Here is an 11,629-nt window from a genome sequence, read left to right as displayed (position 1 = left end):
AGGAAAAAAAAGGGGAAAGAAGGAAATATGCCAGATGAGGTTCTAGTAAGTTAACGTGAAGGAAACTACAACAAGTGTTGATATTCTGGCATTCAAAACTTGCTTTTACAGCGCTCTAAGTGGTGGAAAGTTAACGTTCTTCACTTTGTCCGAGTGAAATACTCGCTATGAGTTTTTCTCTACCTCAGCTTGTCAAAACGTCTGTGTTTGCGTTTCCATGGGTTAGCAACAGCGGGTTATCCTTCGGAGAAGAGAGCTCTTCCGGAGCCGGATCCTGCCTTCCCTCACATCCGCACCGTCCCGCCGCGTCACGCCATGAGCTCGAAAGACTCCTGAGGGGAACAGGTCCTGGCAGCTGCACGGGGATCCCAAACAATTCCCTCGCGGCACGGAAGGGGGTCCCGCCGAGCTCCCCGCGGAGCCGATTCTGGCTCCGCTTCGGTGCCGGTTCGGTTCCGGTTCCCGGCTCGGTGCCGGGCGGAGCGCAGCGGGACCGGCGGAGCGCGGCAGCACACACAGCTGCCAGGACCTACCCAGGGCGCTGCTGCGCGTGTGCGGCCTGCGCTCTTTCTCAGCCTCCATATCTTCCTCCTCATCGTTTTCTTGATTTTTTCCCCTCTTTTTCCAGTTTCTGCTCCTCTGCCACCGCCGCCATGGGGAAGCTGAACGTGGTGATGCTGCGTTACCTGTCCCGGGAACACTTCAGGGTGCTGACGGCGGTGAGCGGGCACGGGCAGCAGGGCCGGGCCGTTGGGAGGGACCCGCCTGCGGTTCCGCTGCCTCCCCGGGCTCCGTGCTGGTCTGTTCTGGGGAGGGCACGGTTCGGGTTTCCCTCCGCCACCCGGCTGGGGGTGAATGGGGAGGGGCAGGGAATTCTTGGGGATGCTCGGGGGTTCTCTGGGGGTGCCAAGGAGAGTCTCTGAGGACGCCCGGGTGGTTGCAAACCCATCACGGTGAGGCAGCATCCCCAGCCTCCCTGCTCTCTCTGCTCACCGTGAATGGGATTGTGTGGAATCTAATTAGCCACTCCTGTCGTGGCCGGCACTGAAGAACTTCCGAGGGTGGGTTGTACATAAGCTGCCAAGAAGCAGTGAAGCGAATGGAAAGGTTAAGTTTTAAAACGTAGAAAGTTAAGTATTAAATTCTGTAGTCTTTAAAATTGCCTGTTTGAAAAGGGATTTTACTCTTGAACAGGATTTGGTATTTCATTGTTGAACACAGGGCTGACAAATCTGTTTTTAATTGCTCTTTTAGGTAGAAATGGGCATGAAGAACCATGAAATAGTTCCTGCTAGCTTGATTGCTTCTATTGCCAGCCTTAAACATGGTGGCTGTAATAAAATTTTGAGAGAGTTGGCGAAGCACAAACTTGTGGCTTATGAACGATTAAAAAGTGAGTTTGAATTTTGTGTTGGACTCCCTTTCTTGTCCCCAAATCCTCACAGTCGTAGCTGCCCAGCAGGTTGGGATGTAGAAGTGCCCAGAGTGTTTGCTCTGTCTTCCCTAGGACTCAGCCTGGAAATGTGGGTTTGTGCAGCACCAGATTCTGTGTTTGCTGGTACCTTTAGAAGTGGTAGGCAGCAAAAAGAAGAACAGTTATCTTTCTTTTTTGTTCAGAATGAGGTAAAAAGAAACATCGCTTGAAGCAATGAGTGATATCCTCGTATTTCTGGAACAGACTGCACAATCCTTGGACATTTCACTGCCTCAGGAATAGCTGCTAAAAGTTTTAATCTTAGCTTTAGTTTTTATTATCTGCCATATGAAAAAGTTGCGCAGGCCTTTCCCTGTTCCCTTCAGCCATTTGGATCTGGCCCTGCGAATACAATGGAGACTTCTGTGGGAAATACCACTTCCTTTTGTCCCAGTTCTTCGGTGGATTGAGGGTTGCTCCAAATCCAATTTAAACATCTTCTCCATTCAGTCAAATTGGGGTGGTAAGAGCCAAGGAATGAAATACTGGTTGGGTGAAACAATAAACAAGATTAAATTGATATTTATTTTAAATGTGATGTGTGCATAATAAAGAGTGAAATGTATTTTTTTATCCAGCTGTCCAGGGTTATCGTTTAACTAATGCAGGATATGATTACCTGGCTCTGAAAACTCTCTCTTCCCGTCAAATCATCAGTTCTGTGGGAAACCAGATGGGTGTTGGCAAAGAATCAGGTAAGCAAAAATAACACTTTAAATAAGTTTTTAAAGCAAACACATCTATAATGTTGCAAATACTTTGCAAGAAACTGGGTTAGTTTTCCTCTGGATAGGCAGAGCAGTTGATGTCAAACACCAAAATGTATTTGAACATAGCATGTTCAAGTGCTCTGTGAGGCTTCTGGCTACATTTGGGTATTTTTTCACAACACTGTAACTTCATTTTGCCCATATTGTCTGTTTCTTGGTTCATTATTTAAAAAGGTACTTTGTGTTGTGCTTTGTGAAGAGTTTCAAACCATTTAAAAAGATATTTTCAGCTTTTTCATTCCACTTAAAAATAAGGCATTAAAGTAAAATAGGCTCAAAATTATCTGAACACTATCTTCGTTCTTCTTATATTCATGTAGTTTGATACAGAATGTGACTTGTATAATTGGAGAATGAGATTATTTGGGATAAGTGCTAGAAATTAAGTTTAGGGTGTTTGTTAACACTTTAAATTAAGCATCTGGTCCTTTGAGTTGTCTGTCCATTCATCAAGAAGGAGAAGCTCTTCCAGGGTGTGGTTAAGAACACCAGAACACTGAAAGATACTTCCCATCAGAATTTCTTCTACTGGAGTACAATATGAACTATGAACTCTTTAACAGTAGTTTCTTCACATTCAGTCCTCTGATACACACTATGTAATCAGCTCTGTTTGCTGTAACTTGCAGGTCAGAAAGGGTGAGGAGTGAGGTAACAAACTTTCACTGCACTTTTTCAGTGGTTTGTTAGATATTAATTTCTTAGATCTGTGCTGTTATGTATTTTCTAGATATTTATATTGTTGCCAACGAAGAGCAGCAACAGTTTGCACTGAAATTGCACCGGCTTGGGAGAACTTCCTTCCGTAACCTGAAAAACAAACGTGACTACCACAAGCACAGGCACAAAATGTCCTGGCTGTACTTGTCCCGGATAGCAGCAATGAAGGAGTTTGCCTACATGAAGGTAGGTAGCCACTCACATCAGTGTGAGTGGCCAGCAGTGGTGGAACAGGCTGAAAGATGCCTCTCAGACTGTCTTGATCATGTTGTATTTGCAGTACTGGTAGGATTTACTCTTCATTTTTTCTCTCCTCTAATGGACTTAAATGATACATCAGAAAGTTTTGATACAACATGATTTGTACTCTTCCTAGTGCCAAAATTAAGCTTTGCAATTGAAATCACATGGAACAGATCCAGGTGTCATGAGAGAATTTCAAATTAATGATGTTATTTATGGGTAGATAATCTGTGTATCACCAGTTCTGCAGTTTTCCCTTCAAATTTTATAGCATAAACTGGGAAGCAGCTGTCATTTCTTAAAATTAGTGGGTTTTTTTTTTTTTATTTTACCAAGCTTTCACTTGTTGCTGTCCTGTGAGAGAAGTCTTTCAGATCAAAACTGGTATTTTGATCTAAAAAGGCACACTTAGTTCTGTGCTGTGAGAAAAGATTTTATTCCCAAGCATATGCTGCTACTTTTGAATTCTGTGGTTTTTTTACCTGTTTTGAAAAAACACAGATATTGTGTAGAGGTGAAAGATGATAACTGAAAATTAATTATTAATAAAAAAACTAGTTTTCCTTTCTGCTTTTGTGCCTTTAAAGAGTAATATATACATGAAATATTATTTTCTTGTCCTTGTAAAAAAGAACCATGATGGATTGTCTCAGTGGCCTCACAGAGAAAGAACTAGAACCATAATATCAAACCTCTGTTTGTCCAGGTGGTCCAGCTGGTAAAGCCTTAGATGATCAGAACTTGTAGGAATGTAATTATGGGGGTCAGTTTCCCTAAGCAGAGGGTTGGGGGAGGTTTAATTGAGTGCTGAAAAACGGTATTAGCTGAATTGAGTGCTGAAAAGCAGTATTACTAAAGTAACAAAGCCTGTACTTATGTTGCTTTAACTTAATCTTAGAGAAGTTCACTGGTAATGACAGAATGAGTAAAAAAGAATGAACCCATAAAAAAGTTGAGTGGGTCCACTGAATTTGTGCTAGAAAAGGCAAACAGGAGGGCTTCAAAATACCTACCTTTGGTTGATCTTAAGTGTGGTATAATGCTGATTATTACCATTTAAGTGTGAACTTCTTGTATTTACAGCAGCTGAGCATAGATTGACTAGTCAGGCAGGAGTACATTGGCAGCAGGTTAGTGTGGATTATGTTTTTATGCTAGACCCCATTTCCAGTTATCTGCTGCTGATTTCACTGGCTAATGTACCAGATAAGGTTCTGTCATTTCTCCAGTCTGTTGTGGTTTTTTTTCCAGATGCATGATAATTAAACAGTAGGCAGTGCACTCAGTGTCTAAACTTCAGAATTTTATTGTCTTTCCAGTGAAAATTCCAGTAGCTGTGTGGCTGTTTTCCTTCTTGCATGTGTGATTTGGGCAATACATGCTGCTATCACAGTGATACGTACTACACATCTTGTTTATCAATATATGTAATGTTTCCATAACTATTTAATTTTAAATTTTCAATGTGTTATTTCTTTCCAGGCTTTGCATGACAGAGAATTTCCTGTTCCAAAGCCTATAGACTACAACAGGCATGCAGTTGTTATGGAACTTGTTGATGGATATCCTTTGTGAGTAGTGAAGCTTGAATTTTCTGTTTTACAGAGACCCTGACAACCTTTAGGAAAAGTAACCGAATTAGGGTTTTTCCTTGTTTTCTACACAGAAATTGCACATTCTGTATGCTACTTCATGTATAGAGTATTAATATCCCTCATATTCTGAGCTCCAGTTTTTGATCCTTGCCCTATTAATTTAGGTGAATTTATATCTCACTTCTGCATTGTTTATATAGACTACCACATATAATCTGGTTTTGCAGCTTTGAGAAAGATTATTTTGCTTGAGTTTTTCAACCTCTAGAAACATTAAACATTGAGCTTTGTCAGTGAAGGGTTGGTTTGGTTTTGAATGTAAAAATGTAAAAAGCCTGCCTCTTTCATACAATAACCCAGGTCTAATCCAGAGATTTAAAGTGTCTGGTTATAGAACAAACCAGTTCATTCTCTGGTATAGGATTCAAGATCTTAAGTTTAATCAAAGGGAATTAATTTCAAAGTAAAACAGTTCAAAAATAATGTGGAAAAGACTTCATTGTGTTTTGTCTTTCCACCCTCATTTGTTAAATAGTTCCACTATTTAACAAATACTAATTTAACAAATATTAATTACTAATTTTTCCAAAAATTCATTTTGCAAAGAGAACACCAAGTTCCTTGTGGCAGTTGGCAGTAGAAGTTTATTTTTTCTTCTTCTCCTAAAATAACCAAGGTTTTGTAAAAGAAAATTCCATGGGCTGTTTGAATTTCAGTGTAAGAAGATTTGGCTCCTACTGACACGATAAGATTATCTAAAACAGGAGAAATAAAAGTTTGCTGATAATAATGGATTATGATGGCAGTACTCAATGGGAGACAACGAGTGGGAGTTTAGATGAGGTTTAGCCTGGATATAAGGAGATACTTTCTCCACTTGAGGACAAAGAGGCAGTGGCACTGATTGCTTGGGAAGGACTCTCTCCATTCCTGGAAGTTTTTTATCCAAACTAGACAGAGACCTGAGAACTCTGGTCTGGTCTCAGATTTGACTCAGCTTTCATGAGGGTGCTGGACCAGAGACCTGAGGGCCCTTTTAATTACTCTGCCATTCTGTCAGATGTATTTTGTATACTTTATTTGTATTTTTAAATTAAGTCTTTCAAGGTTCAAAGTATTTTATTTTACTCAACTTTTCAGGTGCCAGGTGCACCAAGTAGAAGATCCTGCTGCTGTCTACAGTGAATTAATGGACCTGATTGTAAAACTTGCCAATCATGGTCTGATCCATGGGGATTTCAATGAGTTTAATCTCATCTTGGATAATAACGACCATGTCACTTTGATTGATTTCCCTCAGATGATGTCAACATCACATGCAAATGCTGAATGGTAGGTTTAGATTTAAAGTGTTTTCCAGGTGAATCTGACAGATGCTGATGACAGCAGTCAACCATGACTTGTTTTTTCTGTAAGTCTTTTCCTGAGTATTTTTCTGCCATTGTTATGCAGCACAAGTAATGTTCCAAATGAAGAATAAACAGAAATGTCTCTGCAGAATAAATATGTGATTAATTGCTTCTCAGATATAATAATATTGTTTGGTTAAGAAATACTCACAAATGAATGTATCCAGTTTTTCTTCCTAGGCTTTGGCTTGAGATCACTCAAGACAAATAGAAATAATTTTCAAATAAAACCATGTAGGGTAAATGCTTCTCATTGCAACAGACTTCACTGATTTTTTGTTTGTACAATTCTGTATTTTTACAGGTATTTTAACAGAGATGTTAACTGTATTAAGGAGTTCTTCAAGAAACGCTTCAACTATGAGAGTGAGCTCTTCCCAACTTTCAAAGACATCAGGTAGAAATTACCAGACGAATTTGAGTTCTACTTATGACACTACTGTTTGTTTTCTGAGAAAAGTGGATTCCTGTGAGAGATGCCTGTGGGAGAGATAAAAGAAAAAAAACAACCCATAGGCCAAACTATGCAATTTTAAGTTATATCTTTCTTATTTCTATTGTGCTTTCTTCAAAGTTCAAAGTGGTTTTCAAGCATGCTTTATAATCCTCTCCTGCCTTCTTGCAGCCAAAGAAGAGAGGTCAACCTGAAAGCTTGATCCAAATGGTGAATGTCTAGGAAATTTTAACAGTGATGCAGAATCAGCCTGTTTGACAATTCTGATGTATTGAGGATTAATTTGGGTTTCTGTTTTAAAACTATTTTTAAAATACTTATAAATAGGATGACTACCTCCTCAGACATTATTACATTTAAACTTTTTTTTTCCTAAAGCCTTTTGCTCCTTCTGGAAAGTAAAACTAGTTTTTCACTCTTAAGACTGAAACTGTTGCAATGAAAACAGTTTTATTTTATGCTGAGCACTTTGCCTAAGGAGTTCCACACTTTAATCAGCCTTTGTATGTCAAATCCTTCATTATTATATTTGCTTAAGCATGATTTGAACTTAAGCCTGAATGTTATTCCTGCTAAAGTACAACAATTGTCTGTAAAAAAAAATGAACATAAATGCAGGTGATGGAGATGGAATCATCTTCTGGAGGAGTTTTCTTCTCTTGGATTGCATTCTAAATTAGTATTTTAAGTAAAGTTCAGCACCATCATGTGTTCTGTGTGTTTCAGCGGAGGTATCTTCTTTGTTAGTAGTGTGGGTAATTTTACTTTAGCCTGGTTAGCATTTTAAACTCGAAGTGTAGTATATTGGTAACTTGGCTTATTAAATTTAGCACATTAAAAGAAAACATTCCTCTTTCGCAGGAGAGAGTGTTCTCTCGATAAAGAGATTGCTGCCAGTGGCTATGCAAAGGAGATGCAGGAAGATGGTGAACTGCTTTACCCCATGAGTTCTGACGAGGATGACAATATGGAGGGGTTAGAACTTGCAGAGGATGCTGAAAAAGAGTCCACGTTCTTCAGCAAAAATGAAGAAAATAGTGAAGACTTCACATGTGAAGTGGGTGATTTCTCTGAAAGCAGAGCCTCTGATGCCACAAGCAGCAGTGAGGAGGAGGCTGATGAAGCTGAAAGCGATGAAAATACAGAAAGACTGAATATGGCAGAGTTGGGTTCAGCCTTGGAAAACACTGAAGGGCTAGCTGTGCCTTGGAAGTCCAGCGAGGATGCAGAGAGTTCTGCAATTACTTCTTTGAAGGACAAAAGGTTAACTGAAAATGTTGCTGAACTGGAAGATCAGACAGGTCAAGGAGAGTGTTGGGAGGGTAAGGAGAATGAAGACGAATGCCCTGAGCTGGTCAACTCATCAGCTTTAAATGAGGAATTCAGTCATTATAGGTAAAGATTCACATTTACTCTCTCAGAATGTGGCCCTTCCCTTGCCCTCAAAAATGTAAATGGGCCAAGTGGTTAAAAAGGACTGCTCTTCAGCTGTCCTTGTTTAACTGAAGACTAAAAATTCGATTTATTTTGAAAATACAGCAGTAAATACTCCTCCTATTGGTGTTATGGTTGTCCAGCTCTGTTGTAGTTGCTAATGAGAAAACAGATCTTGTACTTCAAAGAGCAACCTATTTTCTGTGGTGGGTTTTTTCCACTTTTACTTCATTTCAGCTAGTATAGATAATGAAGTAGTTCTTAATGTTAAAGTACTACTACTGAATAATTTTAATGAGTAAATTTATAATCCAGATACTTTGTGTCAAAGCCAAATGTTCTGCTGCTCAATCTGGAGTTATCAAGAACAAATTACTTGGAGTCTTTTATTCAAATATATTGTACTGTATTTATTCTGTACAAATATACAAATATATTGTACTGTATTTATTCAAATATATGGTATGTTGTTATGGCTTTTAATTTCTTTTCTAACATATTTAGAAAGTCATGCTTGCCTTTAGACTTACCCCTCGAGTATGAAATTCTATTTCTTTGCCAGCCCACCATAGGCTATACTCCTCCTCATTTGCTTTTGCTTTTCAGTTAAATATATTCAAAATGTTGAGCAGGATCTGAAGTGTTTTGGTGCCCTGAGGTTTCTCCTGTGCTCAATATTTACATGGCTGTTATGCAACAAATTCTTCTTTCACAAAGTGCCTCTCTTGAACAACTAGTATTAGTATTTAAAACTTTGCATGTTTTATTGTGAGTTATCAAGTTGTAGCCCAGAAGGTGAAGACTCAAACAGGGCAAAAAAAAAAAGACTCATAAAGGCAAAGATGTGTTTATCTTGCTAGTGGAATAACACATTGATTTATGTGTTTCAGTGATAAAGAGTGTATTGTTCCCATTGCTGGGCACAGAACAAGAACTAAGAGCATCACATCAGTCAGAAGTGTTGGGAGCTGTTCAACCATTCCTCCGGTAAATATTATTTTGTTATGTTGTCATCTAGTTTGCCGTCAGACCATGTCAAATTGCATATAGCTGTTAGTACCTGTTTCTGAAATTGTTCTCTGGCATTAATCATCTTTAAAAACAGTTACTATATACCTCTCCAGTGTGCATCTCCATTCCCACAGAAAAATAGGACTGATACTGCTGTAATTGTTTACAGAGAGTGATTTCCAGCACTCTCCTTCATATTGCTTTTTGGTTTCTCACCGAAGCTCCATATGAACACTAACAACTCTCATTTACCCAGTAACTAGTTTATGTTAATATATGTTAATGCACTATCAGCATCAGTTCATCCATTTCCATTGCTAGCCACAATTAATATTTTTATTTTGAACGTGGATACTTGAGTCAAGATTTAATTTTGCCTTACTCACCTCTCTTCTTAGACATTTTTTTCCATTCTTTTCTGGAAGATTTCTGTGAACTCACCTTCAACAGCAATTTTCTTTGGCAATTTGAATTTGACCTTCTGAATTGCATAAATCAGGACTTTTTCAGCAGAATTTAATGTGCTTTTCTTTAACCCCAGAGTAGGCAGTAGGTGGTATGTCTACTTGGCATCAGAAATTTTGGAACATGTCAGTTGTGTTGATGGAAAGATTGATGAGTCTTTCCATTAAGTGCTGCAGTTCAGCAGTAGAATTTGGTGAATTTACGTTAGGTTATATGTCATAATGTTCTGCCTTGCAGAATTTATTCTAGCAAGTTTCCAGCAAGATATGATTCCACTATGATGAAACAGATGAAAATAATTTGATTTCTCTTTTTTTTCCAAGAAAAAATATGCAAGTGTGCACTTAGCAGCATTGTGGCAACGTGCTCTGGGACATGCCAAATGTACCAAGTCATGGCTTCATTTTTGTAGTGGACAGATATTGCCATCACAATATGAGGAGCAGAGCTCAGAATGAGCCACAGGTGCAAATAACAGATGAAATTTCATAGAACTACTCCAGTTTGATGGAATGGGAAAACTAGAGGAGGAATTGTGAATCAGTAGTTCCCCATCTCTCTTAGCCACACTTGTATTACAGAGTTGTATTTTCCATTAGAACACTCCTATTTTTGTAATCTAAACTTCAGAATAACCAGGGTGCTAAAAAAAAGCACATACCAAATAATTACTGCTGGACATAAAATGTTCTGCAATATTACTAGCTTTTGCATTTTTGTGTAAGTCCTATGTTCTGCACTGAGAAGTGTGGGTCCTTTAACATCTCAATAAGGAACACACCTGAAGTTTAATTTTAAAATAAAAAAAAAATATTTAAAATGCTATTTATTATAACTAAGACTATCAGAAGACAAAAGCACAGATAATCTCATACCCCTTTAGGTGTTACGAGTCCTGAGGATGTAGCACATACATAGCACTTCATGCAGACCTTGTCCATTGCAGAGAATTTCCTTTTTCAGTCACCTGAACTGCTTTATGATTTTCTTACAAGGAAACAACTCTGTCCATTTCTACAGTCAAGGGGAACATCATGAATTCATGTTGGTCCTGAAAAAATTCTGTTGTCATGTCATGTCTTAACTGCTAAATGATTTAAAGAAGCTTTGATGTCAAATTGTGTGTTTGTCTGTAGGAGCTGGTGAAACAGAAGATCAAGCGTCAGCTGACCAAGCAGCAAAAGTCTGCTCTGAAGCAACGGCTGCAAAAAGGGGAGGCAAATATTTACACCAAACAACGTCGAGAAAATATGCACAACATTAAGTTAAGCTTGGATGCAGCCAGTTTCTGGGGATAATTTATTAAAGCTCTCATGGAGCATGAGGAATGTATACAGCTCAAAGGATCATGCTAATTTACCAATAATCCTTTTATGTAAAGGAGCAATCTCTGCTATGCAAACCAGATGTTTTTCGGGGACGTAATAAATCTCATTCTTACTCCTCTGACTTTGACTGGGAGGTTGTGCTTTGTGTTTCTAGTCAAAATTGTTGACTGTAATTTACATTATATCAATAGTATTGATTAAGATTATGACAGGAATTTCCCGCAGTGTTTTCTCATAACTGAATTGTGGTGTGTTTGTTGTGCACAGGCACAAAAAGCATTTTTCTTTTCCTCAGTTGTGAATGCACAATTATTTGCATAAATGTAAAACTGAAATAGGTTTTGCTAAGTTAGTTAGATGTGACATTACTTTCTTTTAACTTTTCTTCAAAAACCTGGGGATTTAGTTAAATGTAAGAAAACTTGGCTTCATTGGCTGAAATAATAATTTAGTGCAGGATATGACATGGGCTGGAGCTTAGAAACATAAATAGGAGAAATCATTAAAATATTTATTGGCACAACAACATTTTTGAAGTGCTGTTCTATGAAACAATACTGGAGCACAAAAAACCCTACTGCCATTCAAGTACTTTATTCTGAAGGTAAAAGTAGCTTACATTAGATGTAGAAAGTTAATCATAAATAATTACAAAATACAACTGACAAAGATGTGTAAAAGCAGTATTCAGCAGTCATTTAGAAATCTTTCAGTATTTTGCTTGTG

At 38.4% G+C, this 11,629-nt stretch overlaps 1 protein-coding gene across 1 annotated transcript; it reads left to right on the top strand.

Annotated features, from left to right (window-relative positions):
* The first annotated feature begins 523 nt into the window (after positions 1-523).
* RIOK2 (RIO kinase 2) lies at positions 524-11,025 on the top strand. The gene is made up of 10 exons (XM_079331543.1): positions 524-719; positions 1,255-1,393; positions 2,053-2,169; positions 2,975-3,150; positions 4,690-4,778; positions 5,943-6,134; positions 6,516-6,608; positions 7,527-8,060; positions 8,990-9,086; positions 10,712-11,025. The coding sequence occupies exons 1-10, from the start codon at positions 654-656 to the stop codon at positions 10,871-10,873; spliced, it is 1,665 nt and encodes a 554-aa protein (XP_079187669.1). The 5' UTR covers positions 524-653; the 3' UTR covers positions 10,874-11,025.
* The last annotated feature ends 604 nt before the right edge of the window (positions 11,026-11,629 follow it).

The sequence above is a fragment of the Erithacus rubecula genome (genome assembly GCF_903797595.1).
Source record: "Erithacus rubecula genome assembly, contig: SUPER_Z_unloc_4, whole genome shotgun sequence".
NCBI classification, from domain to species: Eukaryota; Metazoa; Chordata; class Aves; order Passeriformes; family Muscicapidae; genus Erithacus; species Erithacus rubecula.
The sequence above is the reverse complement of the archived record's forward strand: the minus strand, read 5'-3'. Positions and strand labels throughout refer to the sequence as shown.

Coding starts and splice junctions, on each gene's coding strand:
- RIOK2 (XM_079331543.1), top strand. CDS start 654: ATGGGGAAGCTGAACGTGGTGATGCTGCGTTACCTGTCCCGGGAACAC. Junction 720..1,254: donor ACTTCAGGGTGCTGACGGCG/GTGAGCGGGCAC, acceptor TTGCTCTTTTAG/GTAGAAATGGGCATGAAGAA. Junction 9,087..10,711: donor GCTGTTCAACCATTCCTCCG/GTAAATATTATT, acceptor GTTTGTCTGTAG/GAGCTGGTGAAACAGAAGAT.